The sequence below is a fragment of the Leopardus geoffroyi genome, chromosome E2, assembly GCF_018350155.1.
Source record: "Leopardus geoffroyi isolate Oge1 chromosome E2, O.geoffroyi_Oge1_pat1.0, whole genome shotgun sequence".
NCBI classification, from domain to species: Eukaryota; Metazoa; Chordata; class Mammalia; order Carnivora; family Felidae; genus Leopardus; species Leopardus geoffroyi.
Genome location: NC_059335.1, coordinates 10,873,303 through 10,891,045, shown reverse-complemented (window position 1 = coordinate 10,891,045; position 17,743 = coordinate 10,873,303). Strand labels below are relative to the sequence as shown.

The following is a 17,743-nucleotide window of genomic DNA, read 5'->3' as shown; positions in this document are numbered from 1 at the left end:
TGGGTAATGTGGATTTTACATGGGAAGCCTGGTGTCAGGACAGGGTGATGTGATTGGGGGTCCCTTGCTATAGAGAAAGACATCTTTTTGTGCCTTCCTGTGGACTTCTCTTACCATTTTGGGGACCCACTGGGGAATCTAATAAAAGTTGTATGTAAACACATGCAATTTTGTGTGCAATTTCGGGGGGTTCAATGAATGCTCAGGTTCAGACTATCTGGTTTGTCGCACCCCTTGGACAGAGAAATGGAGACTCACATCTACTAATAACTAGCACCTACAGAGCCCTTAGTCTGTGTCAGGCTGTGTTCTAAGTACTTTATAAACGGATAGCACAGTCTTTGCCACAATCCAAGACGGAAGGTCCTTGATGCTCCCCCATGGTATAGATGGGAAAGAGAGAACGAGAGAGGGCTGCCTTTTCCATGATCCCACAGGTAGCCAATGACAAAGGAAGGGTGACAAACCTGGAGTCTCTCTTCTTAGCTATTAGGCCAGGACTCCCTCCAAGTTAACTCAAGCTTAGGGGGCAAAGACACTCTGAAATCCATGCTAGGTCTTTCCAAGGGTCTCAGGCTCAGTGGCTAGCAACTTTGGTTATTTGACCCCAGCCGCGCCAAGAAAGCTGGGTAAATAAAGCAAGGATTGTCATTGCTGGGTCAGGTGAGGACCCCAGGCTTGGGAGGCGGGGAGGCTGGGTTGTGGAGTCCCACAGCTGGCAAGGTGGGCACGGGGAGAGGATCCAGTCAAGGTGTGCGTTGTGTGCGTTTGTTGCTTGTTACCTTGTGTCTGCTCCTGGGGTCCGTGGGAGTATTTGAGCTTTAGTAAATGAGAGCATAGGCTCGGGAAGGTGGCATGGCTTCAACTCTTGCTCACGGCTCACTAGCTGGACGATTTCGGGCAAATTACTTAGCGTCTCTGTGTCTCCTTTTCCTTGTCTGTAGAATGGAGGCAATCCCAGCTTCCACCTCATAAGGCTTTGTGAGGGAGGATTCAAGGAGATGGAGCATATCGGGGGTCACCCAGCCCGTGGCAAGGGGCTCCTCAAGGGCAGCCTATTCGATCTAGTGCGTCATTCCACAGTGTCTGCTGGGTGACATTCCATCAACTTCACTGTGCCTCCTCTGGGTGTTATGTTTGCCAACCCGCGTACTCCTGAGCGCTTGGAGGACCTGCGTCGATACTTTCCGCATCTTCTGTCCCCAGGGCGAGTTACAAGGTTAACCCTGGCATCCACTCTCAGACGCCCGCGCAGGCCCGGGTTCCGGAACCACGCCCTCTCCCCAGCCCTCCAATCCCAGGGCTAAACAGCGACAGCTACCTTCCCTCTCCCGGAAGCCTGCTGTCCTTAGCCACGCCCAACACTATGTGGTCACGCCTCAGCCCTCCAATCCCAGGCGTGAGGCCATTAAGCCACGCCCATCTGTCAATTCCATGGCTGGGTGTGCCGAAGTCCTCCCACAGCACACCACGCCTCCCTCTCTTCCCGCTCTAGCCACGCCTTCTCCCCCACCGACTCCAGCACCGCCCCCCTTCTAGCACCTGGCCTCGAGCAGTCACTAGATTGTGGAAGGGTGTGGGTCCTGGAGACTTTATTTGCCCGCAAAAAGGTCTTGCCATGGGAGGTTGGCGAAGTACATCTTGCCCTACGGACACATGAATCTCTGGGCCTTGCGGGGTAGGCAGAAGCCGACCCAGAGACCTCTGCCCACCCCCTCTTTGTCCGCAAGTGATCTGTATTTGAAAAACGTCTCCAGGGATCAATCTTCCGGTGGGGAGAAAAGAGCCAAAGGCACCTGGGGTGATGTGGGGATACCCCTCACCAAAGGCCGCTTGTTTTCTACCTTCATCCTCAAAGTTCCACCCAATCTCTGGAATCTATAGCAAGAGAGGAAAGCGTTATGATTGTTTTGTTTTGTTTTTAAAGGGGGGGGGGGGGGTGGTCAGAATTGGGCAGACTCCCTCCTGCCTCTAAGATACAAAACTTAAAAAAAAAAAAAAAAAGGAAAGGAAAGAAAAGAAAGGGAAATGACAGTTCATTTACTAAAATCAACAGATGAACTACATATCGGTATCACTTGGAAGGACCCAGAGTGGGGGGTCATTCATCGCTGAGTGAAGAGAGGAGTGAAAGGTAGATCCAGGGAAGGTGAGGAGGGGGCTTCTGGGGTCTGCCCCCAGCCACCTTCCCTGGATTTCTGTATTTTCGCTTCTCTTTTTCTCTTTCTCTGGGTCTCTACTCACCCCCTCATGATACGTCCGTCCTGCTCTCTCTGGGTTTCTATCCCCCATCTCTCTGGCTCTGCCTCTCTTGCGTGTCTCTGTCCTTTCTCTGCGTCTCTTGTCCCTCTCTCTGACTTCTCCCCTCCTCTCTGGGGTCTCTGTCTGTTTCTCTCCGACACTGAGTTTCTCTGCCTTCTCAGTCTCTGCCATCTACCTGGATTTTTGGCCATGCCCCTTCTCAGCCCTCCAACACCAGGGCTGAAGACTGTCCACGCATATTTCTCCCCATCAATTCTAGGGCTGTTACTCCACTCTACTCCTCCCAAGGTCCTCTTCTGTATCACTGGTAAGGGGCAAGTGATTAGTGTTCGCAGATAGAAGATTAGCAGAGGTGACAGAAAGAAGTTAGGAAGGCTTCTCCACCTTCCCCTTCCCCTTCCTTGGGCAGCACGAATTGGTGATGGTGGAGCCTATAAATGGACATCTACTTTGAGCCCACATTGTACTGTTGTGTGAGCAGGAGCTAACCTGCTGTTGTCCTAAGCCATTGAGATGTCAGGGTTTATTTGTTACAGCAGCTAAAGTTACCTTACTACCTACCATGCCCAACCTACCTTCTCATACAGAAAGCTGACAAGACCCCAACATTAAAATTCCTGAATCTTCAATTCACATATCCATCTCCAATGGTAGGACAATGTCTTCTCATATTAGGACCCAACTCACATCCTGCCAAAAGCTGAGTGAACATTTAAAGGTAATCTTACCCCAATCGTAGTCTCAATGCTACCTTTGACCTAACCTGACTCTGACCTCAGGTAAATCCCTAGCTCTGTTTCTGGTATAAACCCAAATTTGAATCTGTCCTTGAACCCAACACTGTCTTGGCCTAATTCTCTCTCTAATGACCTTGGCCCTGATACTACTCTTAAGTAAGTCTGATGATTATCACCCACTTATATCACAAGTCTGAACCTTAATCCTGGTCCTAAGCAGAGATTCACGCTGACCTTGATCTCTGTGTCAGTCCCAATCCAGCCCTAGATCCAAATCCAGCCCTGATTTTAGCTACAATCCTAGCCTTGATTTTGATTCTAGCTGTCTTAACTCTATACCCAGTCTTTACCCAGGTCCTGTGTACTCAGCCCTAACCCCAACCATAGCCATAACCCAAACACTAGGCTGGTTGTAACCTTTACCTGAATTTTTTTTTTTCAACAAGAGAGAGAGAGAGAGAGAGAGAGAGAGAGAGAGAGAGAGACAAGGGAGAGGGAGAGAGAATCTTAAGCAGACTTCATGCCCAGCACAGAGCTCGACTCCGGGCTTCATCCCACGACCCTGGGATCTTGACTTAAGCTGAAATCAAGAGTCAGTCAAATCAACCGACTGAGCCACCCAGGTGCCCCATCCTGTACCCTGAATCTTAACCCTGTCTTCAACCCCAAACCAAACTCTACCAATACCGATTGCTACTGATCCTTAAGCTTAGCCTTAGCCTGATTCCGAATTTCTAATCTTAATTGCAACCAAACTCCGGCGCTAAGAGTTTCATGTAAGTTGGAGTCATCCCTGACTTTTGTTTCTCTTTCACTCCCCACATCCAGTCTGCCAGTCAATGCTAACAGTGCTACCTTCATGTTCTATCAGTGTTTGACTACTCCTTTCTGCCTCCACAGTCACCATCTGGTTCAGTCACCATCATCTTCTTCCTGGATTACTTCAGTCACCCTCTCCCCAGGCTCCTTGTTTACTCTCTAGCCGCCCCCCCCCCCGCCCCCCACCCAAAGGGATCTTGTTAAAACCTGAGTCGGCTCACATCTGTCTGCTCAGAAACCTCCCATGGCTTTTATCTCACTAGGAGGAAAAGTAGAAGTCCCACACTAGCCCCCAAGATCCTAAATAATATGGCCCCTTTTTCTCTCTTTTCTGACCCCATTTCCTCCCACCCTTTCCTTGTTCACTCTGTTCCAGCCACCCTGGCCTCCTTGCTATTCCACACATACTCCAGGGACATCCCACCCTAGGCCCTTTGCACTTGCTGTTTTCTCTGCCTGGAATGCTCTTTCCCCAGGGACCCACATGCCCACTGTCACCTCTTTCAGGTGTTTACTCACATGTCATATTTCCAGTAAAGTCTCACCATTCACCTTATTGAAAATTCCAATGCCTCTTTCTCCCAGAATTCTCAGTTTCCCTTCTCTGCTTCATTTTTCTTTATGATGTGTATTATCACCTAGTGTACTGTGTGATTTACTTATTTATCTTGTTTATTGTCCATCTCTCCCCCCCCGCCCCCCCCCATAATGTATAAGGTCCCCAGGATAGGAAGAATTGTCTCTTTTTCTTACTCAATGTCTAGAACAGTGCCTGGCATATAGTAGACACTTAATACCTTTTGAATGACCATGTGCTTCCTGAGAAAGATGCGGCTCCATTTCCCGGTGGTTCTGGGATGACTGGCTCAGAGAAAGAATAGTGCAGATGGGAGCAGGTGGCCGTGGCCAGAGCTGCCAGGAGTGTTCAATTATATCTGGCCAACAGAGGGTCTAGCTCTGTCCCTAAACCTCTGTGGCCACTTCAGCCCTGGCCAGGAACTCACCCAACTTGTGGTTCACGTTGCCCACCTGCAGGGAGAGCAGGTGAGTAAGGTCAGAGCCTGGGTTCTCTTCCTAGCTTGTTCCTGGAACCAGGGACATCCATATATTCCCTGCTTTAGAACTCTCAGCTTCCAGTCCAGCTGAGAATGGGGTGAGGGCCAGGAGGGAGACTCTGCTCAACACTGGAGCTGTAACTGGGGATAAAGGTGGGGATGAGGCAGGAACGCAGTGGGGCTTGGCACGGCCAGTGGCGAAGAAAGAAGACAGAGAAGGCCATAGAGGTGGAAGGACTGAAATACAACTGGACGGTGAAAAAGAGGCAAAAAAGAGAAAAATAGAGACAAACTGAAAGACTGAAGGTGGGAAACACATGCACATAGAAAGAGAGGTGGACAGAGAAACAAGGCGTGCGATAATGGGGAGAAAACGGGTCCCCCCAACATCTCTTCCGCGTAGCGTCTGTCCCAGTCTTCCGCAGCGCTTTCCTGCGACCGCAGACTGGCAAGCCAAAAAAACTACACTTCCCAGAATACCTTGTGGTTGGCCGTTCCGGAAGTAGGTTTAGGGTCCACCAATCAGATGCCTCCGCGGGAAGCTTGAATTTCTAACTGAAGTCTGCGGGGAGGGAGGTAGCCGCGAGGCCGCCGCCCCTTCCTCCGCCGGCTCCCAGGGCTGGTGCCCTTGCGGAGCCCAGCGGCTGGCTTCCTGATCTTGCAGGAGGACCAGCAGTTCCTGGGCGGCTTTTTCTGGAGGGTAGATTTGGAAGTGCCTTGAAGGCTCAGCCTGGAGAGTTTCTTCATACAGGCTCTGTGTCCCCTAATAAGTTTACACTGGCCGGAGTGGATTCTGTTCGCTGCCACTCAGCGATAATGGGTACACAGGGAGAAGGAGATGCGGAGGCGGGCAGAAACAGAAAGTGATTCAGAGAGGTACGCAGAGATCCCCCCCCCCCCCCCCCAGCGGAAGCGAGCAGAGAGGCAGAGCCCTGGAGGGCTACAAGGAGATGAAATTAAAAAAAAAAAAAAAAAAAGAGGTGGGGGGGGGGCAGAAAAAGAGCGATGGAAGGAGGCAGATGTGATGAGACAGACACCCAGAGAGGTACTGAAGGTAAACTGAGGCAGAGAGAGAGACAGAGGCAAGGGCAGGGGGGCAGAAACCATGTGGCCAGCTCTCTCCAGAATGCTGCAATGGGGCGTTTTGGCGGAGAGGACACTTTAGAAAGACTAAGTCACAGTTGGGGATAGGAGGATGGAGGGGACCCTGGGGAGGTCTGCCTGGCCTGCTGATGGAGAGTTTTTCCAGTAGACTGTCTCTTCCCCCTCCCAGCCCCAAGCTTCAGCAGCCCTGACTGAGGAAAACAGTAGTGTCCCTGAATGCACTCCCCACCTGCCTGTCACTTGCCCCGAAGCCCACTTAACTTGGGGAAGGGTGACCTGGTGGGTCAATCACCTTTGATGGCTGAGGCAGATGCCTGAGGGTAGAGCAAGACTGGAGGGGGCAGAGGAATGGAGGGAACAGAGAAACTGTCTGCAGGAGAGGGAAACGGAGTGGAAAAGAGAGGGGTCTGAGAGGCAGAGAGCTGGGGAGACTGACGCAGAGAGAGGGAGCCCCAGGGGCAGAGAGAAGGGGACCCGGGAAGAGAGGGGGGCGCTGAGCCAAGCACACCGGCTTTAGGATTCCAGAAAGTGGACCCAGACGACCTGACTCCTCTGACTAGTTGTCCTGGCGTCACTGATGCCCCTCAGATCTCTGTGTGTTCTCTTCCTTTTAAGGTTGCCGGATAAAATCCAGGATGCCCAGCTACCTTTGGATTTTAGATAAGCAACAGCTAATATTTAGTGTAAGTATAGCTCCAACATTGCACGGGACATATTTATCCTTAAGGAAATTTTTTTTTTAATCCGAAATTCAAAGGTCACCGGACGTACTGTATTTTTATATGCTACATCTGGCAACCGTATCCCCATCCCTGTCTTGTTTCTGTCTCTTGTCTGTTTTGTGTTTCTACTTGTCTTTCCCTCTCTGCCGGTCCACCTCTACCTTCTCTGTTCTCTCCAAATGACCTTGCTCTGATGTGCTCTCTCAGAGCCACTCCGGAGACCCCCATCCCCGGACCCAGGCCCCGCTCTTCCCTCCTTCCTCCCCTCCCAGCCCTGCCTCAGGGGCCATCTCCCTCCTCCAGGCAACTCCTTCTTTTTTCTTCATCTGTCTTCTCATTGAGGCCACCCTGCACCCCTAAAACCCGCCCCCCCCCCCTCCAGAGGAGAAGGTTTGGAGGCTTTGAGGGAGTCAGGAATCCCCCATTACTCACCTACATCCTGACCTCGTCTCCTCTCCTTTCCACCTCCTGGGTCAGAGAGGTCAGAGAGATTCCCAAAGTCACACAGCAGACTAGAGACCACACTCCACCCTCTCCCTCAAATCCCTTTGAAGTTCCCAGCTTCCTGGTGGAAAAGTCCTCGACTCTTCCAGAAAATGGCCTGGCTAGGCAATATTTCTGAATACCAGGCAATACTTGTGGGCCACAGACCAGGACCAGACGTGCCCATGGGGCCAGCAATGGTAGACTTTTGAGCATCGACTGTGTGCTAAGAGGTGCGGATGTGGCTTTCGGGCTGGCAACACGAGAACAGTGACCTGTCAGGGCCATTGCCATGTCCCTAGGCCTGAGAACATAGCAGGTGCTCAATAAATGTCTGCGGAACAAATGAATGAATGGATGGTTGACTGAATGAATGAAAAAAAAAAAAAAACAAAAACAAACCACACCCCAAGCAGCTGAGGACTCTTCTCCACGTCTGCTACTTGCTTTCTCACTTTGTCCTAGCCTCAGTTTCCTTCCTCCTACCCCCCTTTCTCGGTTTCTGTTCTTCCCTAGAATCCTTTTATTGTTATTTTTCAGTCGGAGGGGTCTCTACAAGTGACCACCGTGTGCTGAGCATCTCTTCTGTGTCAGGTACTGATGGGGTGATGCGCTCGTGGAATCCTTCTGGAATATTCCAGAAGGTAAGTACACCTTTGTAGGGTATTTTCCATACGTGGAGACTGAGACCCAGAGAGAGGAAGTGAGGCGCCCCGGTCGCACCGGAACCAGCCCGTCTGGCCTCACCCTAAACCTGTCTCTCCAACTCCAATGCCATTCTTCCTCGTGCTCGGGACATCATCACCTGCCCAGCCATCTCTGACACCTCCAAAATGTAAGGGGCTTGGTATTAAACATTTACCACAGGGGTTGCAAACTCAAATGTGTCCAGGGGCCAGGCAGGTGACACAAAAGCAGAGTGTAGGGTGGGGGAGGGGCTGATGCTGCCTGCCCTGGATGAGGGGTAGTGACTGGCCCACTCCAGCCAATTCTGGCCACGTGGCTATCACCAGAGATGGCGCATCTGATGCCTCAAGAGGGTCCTGCAACCCACATTTTCAGAAGTCTCGCAAGGTTTAAATGCTGGCACCAAATTCACACAAACCGCTGTTCGGGCCCAACGAGATTGCGTGTGCACCAGTTAGGCCTGCTGGCGGATGGTTTGCAACCTCTGAATTGGTTTTAGTCCCGCATGCCAGGTTCTGTGCTAAGGAAGAATCTCCAGATTTTCCAGGAGAATCTATGCTCCATGAAGGCAGAGCTATCTGGGTCTGTTTTGTTAACCGCTTTATCTCCAGCACCCAGAATGGTGCCTTATAGATTGTACGTGCTCAGTATTTTTTTTTTTTTTTTTAAGCGGATGGTGTATTGAATCCTAGTATCGACCGTAGAAATAACATTAAAAACGTCTCCGTTTCATACATAGGGAGATGGAGGTTCTGAGGGGCAAGGGCCCGGGGTTACATAGCAGCACTGGGATCCGAATCCAGATCTTACCTGACTCCAAAACCGTAACCCCAGGCTATCCTGACTCTGCTCGGGGCTGTGCTTTTGCAATGCTGTGCGTGTGAACTTGGGTCCAGGAGCGTCTTTGCGCGGCCGTCATGCTGAGTATATGTGATGCAGGTAGTGGCGTCGACCCTCCTGATTGGACCCTGAGCCCCCCCCCTCCCCCCGCCCCCAACCTAAACCTGGATGCTGGCTCCCCTCTGACACATTTGCTCTGGGTGCTGGCCCAGTCCAGAGAGAATAATCCACCCCTCCCCTCTTTCCCCCTCCTGAGCCCATCCTCAGGGGTCCCCCCACCCCCTCCCTTGGATACCCAGAGCCCTCGAGGGAAAGGGGGAAAGAATTTAGGATGAGGGTGGAGGTGTGGGGAGGAGGGAGAGGGAAGGGGATGGGTTAAGAAGGAGTGTGTGATGTCAAGCAAAAAAGACAACATTAGACACAGATGCTGAGATGGCGTTTATCGCGGCAAAAAAAGGTGAAGTCGCCGAGGGAGGGGGGGAGGGGTGTGGTGGGGGCCGGGGTGGGGGCCATGGAAGCTAATACATGGTGCACTAGGTCACACGACGGACACTGGGGGTGGTGGGTGGGGGGGTGGGCGTGGCCCAGGCATGGCAATGTGGGGAGGGGGAGGGGAGAGGGCAGTGGGCCCCAGCCAGGAGCTTCTGGAGGTGGTGGGGGGGGGGGGGAGGTGGGGAGGTGGGCGGCTTCTCTGGTCGCAGAGGATGGAAGGAATCAGTTAGAGGGGGTTGAATGGAGGCACTGGAGGCATGGCCACATGGCGGATGGTCTGGGCCCAAGACATGGAATGTGGGAATGTGGGACAGCAGGCAGCGGGCCAGCTCTGGGCTTGGGCCTTTAATGTAAGGATTGGGGATACCCAAGGGACCTCACAGGTCCTCCAATCCCCCCATTGTTCAAGAGCGAGAACAGGCGTGGGAGAAGCTAGCTTAAGGTCCCCAGTAAGGATTTAGCAGTCTGTTCTCCATAGACAGTCATCCCCTCGCCTCCACTCTCCTACCCTGTCTGTCCCAAACAGAGAAAGGGGCAGAGAGATGCTAACCCCACCATTATCTCACTGAGGCTCCCCAGGGAACCTGGAGGACCAACGCATTTCATAGATGGGGACAACCGAGACATCCCGTCAGACTACACCTTTGCCACGCCTCTCCCACCTCCCCGTGGAGGGGATCGGTGCACCGCATTCCTCTGGGAGTAATACTGATATCTTGAAATCCTCGGCACGGGGGGCAGGTGAGAGGACCCACCTTGGGATTCTCCCAAATGTAACCGGAATGTGGGCCATGCCTCCAGGGGCCTGAGATGTCAACACAAAGAAAAAAAATGACTCCCCACGTCCCCTGGCTCAAACCCAGTACAAAAGTGACTATTTACAATGAAGGGGTGGGGAGTGTGGGGGGAGGGCACAGATAAGACTGGGGCCGGAGTCGGCGCTCCGCGTGCAGGAGGCCACGCCCCTGGCCCCGCCTTTGAAAGGGACAAAGCCAAACAGCAGAGATATTTATAAAGGGTCACTCTCCCCAGGGCGGGGAGGACCCTAAGGTGAGGGATGGGGTAGGCCATGGGATGGGGTGCGGGTGGGGAGGCATGGGCGGTGGGAGGAGATGGAGGAAAGGTAGCTGCTGCCCCTCGCCTCCCCCCTCCCCCTCGCCGGACACACAGTTTTCCGTGGGATGAACACAGAAAGGGTTAATCAAAAAGAGTTCGATGAGCGAGTCTGACGGTCGAGTGGGGCGGGCTGGAGCAATGAGGCCGCAGGTCCCGGTGGCCGGTGGTGATGGAGTCACTTAGAATATGAGAGGTTGGTGGTTTTGGGGGGGTGGGGTAGGGAGGAGGAAAGGTGTGCGGGAGGGGGATTAGGCGGTCCCCCCCACTTATCTCTGAGAGACAAGAATGTCCTGGACTGGCTGAGAAGGGGTTAAAAAACAGCAACCCCCCCCTCCCCCCCCCCCCACAGAGACGTTCCCCATCTCCCTCCCTGCCACCCAGCAATCCCCAACGCGACTGGCAGGGGCCACTGAGACGGACCTGACACACACCAGCCGCGGCGCCACCGAGAGAAGCCCCTCCACCACGGCGTCCAGACAGCTGACTGCAGTGTAGAGGGATCAGATAGCAGGGCTGGGTGTCGCGACTCCACGAGAGCCGTAAACTTGTGTCCCCGGCCCTCGGTGCCCCAACTTGGGCATCGCGATCCCGTCCTCCCCATCGTGACATCCGGTTCAGGCTTTCGCGATAGCCGGCCTCGGAGTTTCATAGTCGGCGCGGGGCAGGGGCGTGGCCAACAGCGAAGGCCTGCCTGGCTGTCGCGAGAGGTGGGCACCCAATCAGCAGCCTGGACGCCCCCAATAGCCAGCCTCGTCGCCGCTCTTAGTTAATACTTTTTCCACCGCTCCGCGTATCACGACCTCGAGTCCTGGTCTTGCCACAGCGACCATCAATGCAGGGGAATCCCCTCACTTTCCAAACGGTAGGCCACCAATCAGAAACGAAGTAAGGAGGGTGGGGGATGGAGAAGTAGGCAAGAGAAACGGAAAGAGGGGAGAGTGCGGGACTTGGGGGTTAAGAAGGGGAGAAGAAATACCACTCCGAAAAGTGGTGCCATGTTCTTCCAAGTCTAGGTCCCCAACGGTCTCTAAGTCTGACTCTTACCAAACTCCGCTTGGGATACCCATAATTCCCACCTACAAGTCCGGGGCAGGCTAGGGCAGATAAAGGTGGCACACGATCTTCACCTTCTGATCCCCTAATAATTATTGCAGTGAAGCCTCCTTGCCCATGCAGAGATGGTTGGGACAGGGCAGAAGAAGGTGGCTGGGGCAGGTTGGCTCAGAGGCCCCTGAGACGGGGGATGAAGGAGGTGAATTTGGCACATTGAACCCCTTCTCGTTAAGTGCTTTGAGGTCCTTCTCTGGAATCCAGCTGGCACCCGTCCCTCGAGGCCAATAGAAGAGGGGTTGAGCTTGTCCCCTCCTCCCCAATTTCTACAGAATTGCCTGAAGGAGGCAAAGTGGGGTTCTCCCCGGCTGGTGGAATTTGGGGGATCCAAAAGGTTAGGGGTTAGCTGAGAGGGAGTTTTTTTTTTTTTTTTTCTTTCTTTTTTTTCTTTTTTTTTTCTTACAAAGATTCTAAGAAAAACTCAGGGTGGGAGGGGTGAGGAAGGGGGACCCAATTTAGCTAAGTGTCCACAGACTTTTTCAATGCCTCTTAGGGGCCTCCTCAAAGTGAGATGGCTCCATTGCTCTCCTCTCTATCTGAGGTTCCCTCCCCCCAGAGCGGCTCAGTTCTAAGGAAGTTTGGCACTTTTTTTTTTTTTTTTTTAAATTGCTGGGGGAATGGGGGAGGGGAGAGACTTGAGAGGGTTGAGAAGAGGGCAAAAGACAGATTTAGACAAAGATAGAGACAGGACAGGTAATGATGGGAGCCACAAGGAGAAAAAGGTAGATAGCCATAGGGAGCCCAAGAAAGAGAGAGGGGAGTTCTGGGGGAAGATGTTGGGAGCTGGAGGGCGAATGGGGAGTTACAGGGAGACAGTTTAATGCAGCAAACACTTATTAAGCACCTACTGGGTGCTGAAGAGCAGGGTGCAAGGAGGCCACTCAGAGTCTCTGAGATCTGATTGGCTGACAGGGAAGAGGAGAAAAAAAAGAGGCGGTGGGTTTTTCAATGATCCCCATCCCTGACCCCACATCTGTGTCCCCTCTGGACACACTGCAGCACGAAAGATTGAGGTCAGAATGCAAAGAGACTTTCAAGGGTTGGGGAAGATGGTGAAGGGGGTTTCCTAGGGTAAAAATGGAGAAAGGTGTGTGGCTCTCCACTCACCAATCTGGTGAGTGAACTAGCTCACTGAGCTAGCAAACTACCTTTCAGATACCCCTGGCTGGTGGGGTGGGGGGGGGGGGTCCCCGAGAAATGTGAATAGGGAGAGGGTTGTCACACACATACCCCAGGGGAACGTTTTTCGGGAGGCCCAGCCTCCAGAGACGCGTCTGTGTGACAGGACTACTGGGTCCTGCTGATTGGGACCCGGACCCCCTTGAAAGGGGCTATAGAAAGCATCTGACAAACCAGGGCAGCTGAGGATGCAAATGATATGCAAATTAGCACTTTCAAATCCCACCTCCCCACTCCCAGACCGTGTTTTACCTCTCCCTGGCTCCTTCCCCTCCTCATGGGGGCCTGGGGGGCCGTAGGGGGATATTCCAGCTAGACACTGCAATACCCACTATGGGTGGAGATAGTGCGAAATACTGTAGGGTCTTTTGAGAGGTGGAGGGGAGCAATGGCCCACAGGGCCACCTCCACCTCCAACCCCAAGAGCCCCCCCCCCCCCGCCCCCGCCCCCTGCAGAAGATATGTACAAAGTTACATCAAGAATTGTTTTGGCACTGGAATCTCCATCTGGGTTCAGTCTGGAGACTAGGGGTGGGGGCAGCAGCGATGGGAGGTGGGGGATGGGGAAATGGGGCCTGCCCCCCACCCTGGAGATGAAGAGGGCATGGAAAAAAGTCACCCTAGTGCCCAAGCTACAGCCTCCCATTTGGTGGAAGGGGCGGGGTGGGAAATTCAGTGCAAGGTACCTTGAAGGCTATTGCTTTCTAGGGATTTTCACATTTTGATTTGGGGGTGGCTCTCTAGCGAGGGGCAGGGGTCTCCCAGGCTTTAGGGGTGGGAATTGTCTCTGGCTTTTCTTCTCTCGTGTGGGAGAGAGACGAGGAGGCCTGATTCCCCCAAAGCCATGGGACAGAGAAGGGTCTGGAAGACCTAGGAGGGGAACAAATGGGGGAGAGGATGGGCATGGGTGCCCCTCCCCCAGAGATGCTGATGATGGAACCAGGGCACTGGGGGCCCTGCTTTGGGTTGGAGGGAGCGGAGGTGGTCTCCAAGGGAAAGGGGGAGATGGGCGAGGGTAGAGGTGGGTCTCAGCTATTCTAAGTCCATAGCGTTGTCAGGCCCTGAAATCTCAGCCCGCCAACAAGGCCTTAGAGCAGACCACAGCCGCAGTGCTCAGGGAAGCCACTCCCAAACCATCTCTCAGGGCTGCCTGGCTTGGCAGACTCCATCAGAAAGAACATTCTAGCGCCTCAGGGCCCGTGGTGAGAGAGCACCAAGACACTCGGATCCCTCCGATACTACTCAAGCACTCCAGCTTGCTGGAAACCACAAGCCAATCTAAACTCTCAGACCACACGGAGCATTCCAGCTCAAGGGACCCTGCCATGGCTCACTGAACTCTACACTGGGGTCATGATGGCCCGACAGAGCCACCACACGTTTGGCTCACCAGACTCCATGGAACAAAGCCACGCGGACACGAGCATGCACACAAGAGGCGGGGTGGGAATGGGGGTCTTTAACAGCAGTTTTCACCAGGTCCATCTCCCACCCCTCGCTGCCAGGTGGGTTCACAGACTTGGCGTGTTCGGATAGGGATGACCCTGACAATACTGGGTCTTTTTCCCTAGAGTCCTCCAGATAAGATCCAAGTCCCACCCCTCATTCTCCTCCTAGGAAGACCCCCGGGGCCACGACCCACCAAAGAGGGGTGCGAGTGGAGAAGGAGTGTCAGTGACTGGCCATGGCCCAGTACAGGAAGTGCATGCTCCATCCCAGTGACGTCACGGGAAATACCCTGGAGATCCCACAGGAAGTACTTGCCCCCATGATATCCCTGAAGTAGCCTTCAAGGAAGGCTCACTGAGACATCATAGGAAGTACCTGTCTCTTCTGTCATCACAGGAAGTGACCTCTGGGGAGCTGCTTCCCGTGACATCATAAGGAGTGCCAGAAGCACCCAGAAAGTACTTGACTCAGTGACATCCCAACAGAGACCTTCATTCCCATCACTCTAAGTAAAACCACCGAAGATGCCACCGGAAGTTGTTCCAGCCCGTCGCAAGAGTCATGCCCACAGGACTGGACCAATCCCAGAGCCGGCCTCATTCCCAGCAGGCACTGCACACCGCTCCCCCACCCCCTTCCCCCACCATAACAACCTGACAACAGAACAGTGAACAGTCCCACCTAGAAGGGGCAATTCCAAGAGGGGTAGAGCCGCTGAGAAGATCTGGGAACTCTGGGGTCCCTGCTCCGAATACCCCATTTCAGCTCAGATTCCTCGGCTACCTCTACTCCCATCCCTTCCTTCAGATCTGGAACCGAAAGCAGGAGAGGTGGGGTGTTGTTTTGGGGAGGCCCCTCATTCTAGGTGGCCCAGAGGCTCCCTCCCCTCCTCCCATATGGAAACAAAAACTTCTAAAGGTGAGTGGGGGGGGGGCGGAAATCCTTACCAAAAAACCAAATCAAAACAAACCGAAACAAACAAACAACAAAAAAAAAACAAAACAAAAAAAGAAGAAGTAGAAGAAAAGGAAAATAAAAAGAAAAAAAAAAGGAGGGAAAGAAAGAGAAAATAACGCTTTGTTTTCTATTAAAATCAACAAAATGCAATATATACAGATATCACACAGACCTGGGCCCTGGGAGAGGAGGGTCAGGCCCAGTCAAGCATAGGGAGGGAAGGAGGGGTCAGTTCAGGGCTGGGGAGGGAGCTTCTGGGCCCCATCCCCAGCCAGCACTCAATCCTGCCTATGACTACCAGAAGGGGGGGTGCAGTCAGGCCTACCCCAGCCCCATCCCACGAGGAGCAGGACTACACCGAGCTGAGGTCAGGAGTTGGGGGTGTGGGGGAGGGGGAGGAGAAGGAAGAGGAGGAGAAGGGACAGGAAGGAGGGTGGGAGCAGACACCACAGGCCTCATCCCACTTTCTGGGGGTTTGAGGCCCTCACTCCCTGCTCGTAGGTGACCCGCTGGCTGATGAGGTATTGAGCGGCTTGCGTGGCCGCAGGGCTGCCCGTGATGGTGACCCGCCGGTTCCGCGTGCCTGGCAGGAACTCCCCCTTCTTGGAGATCTGGATGCGGGCGCCCGTCAGCTCCTGGTACTCCACCAACGTCTTGCCCCCTTTGCCCAGGATGGCCCCCACCAGGTTCTCAGGCACCGCAATCTCCACCAGCTCCTTGGCACTCTCGGCCGCCAACTTCTCGGCCGTCAGGAAGCCCCCGGCGGCCCCTGCCGCAGCTGCGGCGGCCACCAGCGGGCCGCCCCCGCCGCCCGCCCCGCCGCCCGCCCCGGCCCCGAGGTAGCCGTTGGCGGCTGCGGCCAAGGCGAAGGACCCCAGGGCTCCGGGGGGCGGGGGTGGAGGCGGGGCGGCCCCTCCGGCCGGCCCGGCCCCGGCCTCCCCCGCGTAGGACGCCAGGAGGTTGGCCGCGGCGGCGGCGGCGGGGTTGGCACCGGCGGCCACGGCGGCCAGGACCCCGGAGGCTGCGGCCGAGTTGAGGCCCAGGCCGAGGGAGTTGGTGTTGTAGCCGTAACTGGCCAGCGTGTTTAGCGCCGTGCTGATGGCCAGCAGGTCGGTGCCTGAGAAGGCGGGCAAGGCGGCCGGAAAGGCGCCCACGCCCGCCAGCCCCGCGGGGCCCAGCAGGCCGGAGGCGGCGGCGGCCGAGGCGGCGGCGGCGGCGGGCAGCACATCAGCGGGGCTGGCGTACGGTGAGCCGGTGGGGTTGGAGTTGGCCACGGGGCCAGCCACGTTGGCGTAGCTGATGTTGAGGCAGCTGCTGCTCTGGGGGTCTTCCTGTACCTTCTGCACGATGGCGCTCACGGCCTTGTGCACCTGTTCCGGTTCGCCGCTGACTGTCACCACGCGCTCCTGAAGGTTGATGCCCTCTGGCTTCTGGGACAGCTGCACCCAGGCACCCGACTGTTCCATCACGGCTTTCACTGTCGCGCCCCCCTTGCCGATGATCAGGCCCGCGGTGCTGTTGGGGACGATCAGCTTGGCCTGCGTGTGGAGGGAGAGGGAGGGTCTTTAGGATGGTGGGTGGAGACTGAACAGTAAATCAGTCTGGGGCTGGCCGTCTTAAGTCATTCTCACCCCCCTGCTCTCAAGTGCCCCAAACCAGGCGCGGTGTGCCCCTTGAAATGCACCCCAGGGTCCTATGGGTTGTTAAAAAGTGAAATGCTTCCATCTAGGTTGGTTAAAAAAATAAATACATAAAAAGAGCCAATACTCCAAGTCCCCTCAGTAGGCGCTCAGCCACCCTGTCCCATGCCTCTGGGGCCCCTGGGACCTCTCTTCCATCCCGCACCTTAAAGGCCTAATGGCTGACCCAGTGGGCCCCCTCCAGGACACTGTTCCCCACTTGCATTGGTGCCCTAGCCTTCTAGCTCATTGAACACTCTGACTCCCAGCCCCAGAAAAGGACTCATTAAGTCTCATTTTACAGATGAGCCACTTGAGGCCTAAGAGACCAAGGGACTTGCCCCAAGGTAACCCAGATAGCAAAGGAGCTGAAATCCAGACTCACGGATTCCTGCTCCATGGTGTTAACTGCCCTATGTCAAGGTCGCCTCCCTTAACCTCTTTTTGTTACCAGCCAAATTGTTGTCCCCACCATTCACATGATCCCCAGTGCCTCGGAATAGGGCTGTATTTGCAGAGAGGGTCTTTTATTTTTGATTTTTTTTATGTTTATTTTTGAGAGAGAGAGAGAGGGCAGGATGGGGGTGGGGGTGGGGTTAGAGAGAGAAGGAGACACAGAATCTGAAGCAGGTTCAAGGCTCTGAGCCGTCAGCACACAGCCCTGACGCAGGGCTGGAACTCACAAACTGTGAGATCATGACCTGAGCCGAATTCCGACCTCAACCTACTGAGCCACCCAGGTGCCCCTGGAGACAGAGTCTTTCAGGAAGCAACTAAGGTTAAGTGAGGCTACTGGGGTGGGTCCTGATTCAATAGGACTGGCGTCCTTAGAAGAAGAGGGGATTAGGACACAGGCACGCACAGCACAGAGGGAAGACCGCATGAGAACACACAGAGAGAGGACGACCGCCGGCAGGCCAAGGAGAGAAGCCTCCGAAGAAAACAACACTGCCCCAGATCGCAGACTTCCAGTCTCAGGAACTGGGAGCGAATGAATTTCTTCTGTTGCTTAAGCCACCCGGTGGCGCTTTGTCAGGGCAGCCCTAGCAGTC

The 17,743-nt window shown here is 54.5% G+C and overlaps 1 protein-coding gene and 1 long non-coding RNA gene across 4 annotated transcripts in view; one reads left to right on the top strand and one right to left on the bottom strand.

Annotated features, from left to right (window-relative positions):
* The first annotated feature begins 1,564 nt into the window (after positions 1 to 1,564).
* LOC123578166 lies at positions 1,565 to 15,014 on the top strand. Of its 2 annotated transcripts, XR_006702256.1 has the most exons (5): positions 1,565 to 1,678; positions 2,850 to 2,980; positions 6,593 to 6,660; positions 7,723 to 7,826; positions 14,224 to 15,014. It is a non-coding gene; the product is annotated as an uncharacterized LOC123578166 (long non-coding RNA). The 2 variants fall into 2 exon arrangements; XR_006702255.1 differs by lacking the exons at positions 1,565 to 1,678; positions 2,850 to 2,980 and adding an exon at positions 5,469 to 5,749.
* The window catches only part of NOVA2 (NOVA alternative splicing regulator 2), a 29,271-nt gene continuing 23,276 nt past the window's right edge, over positions 11,749 to 17,743 (bottom strand). For both annotated transcript variants that reach the window (XM_045440824.1, XM_045440823.1), the window contains one exon: positions 11,749 to 16,550. In XM_045440824.1, coding sequence (XP_045296780.1) covers positions 15,468 to 16,550 — 1,083 coding nt within the window. In that variant the 3' untranslated portion in view covers positions 11,749 to 15,467. The remainder of the gene's footprint in view (positions 16,551 to 17,743) is intronic.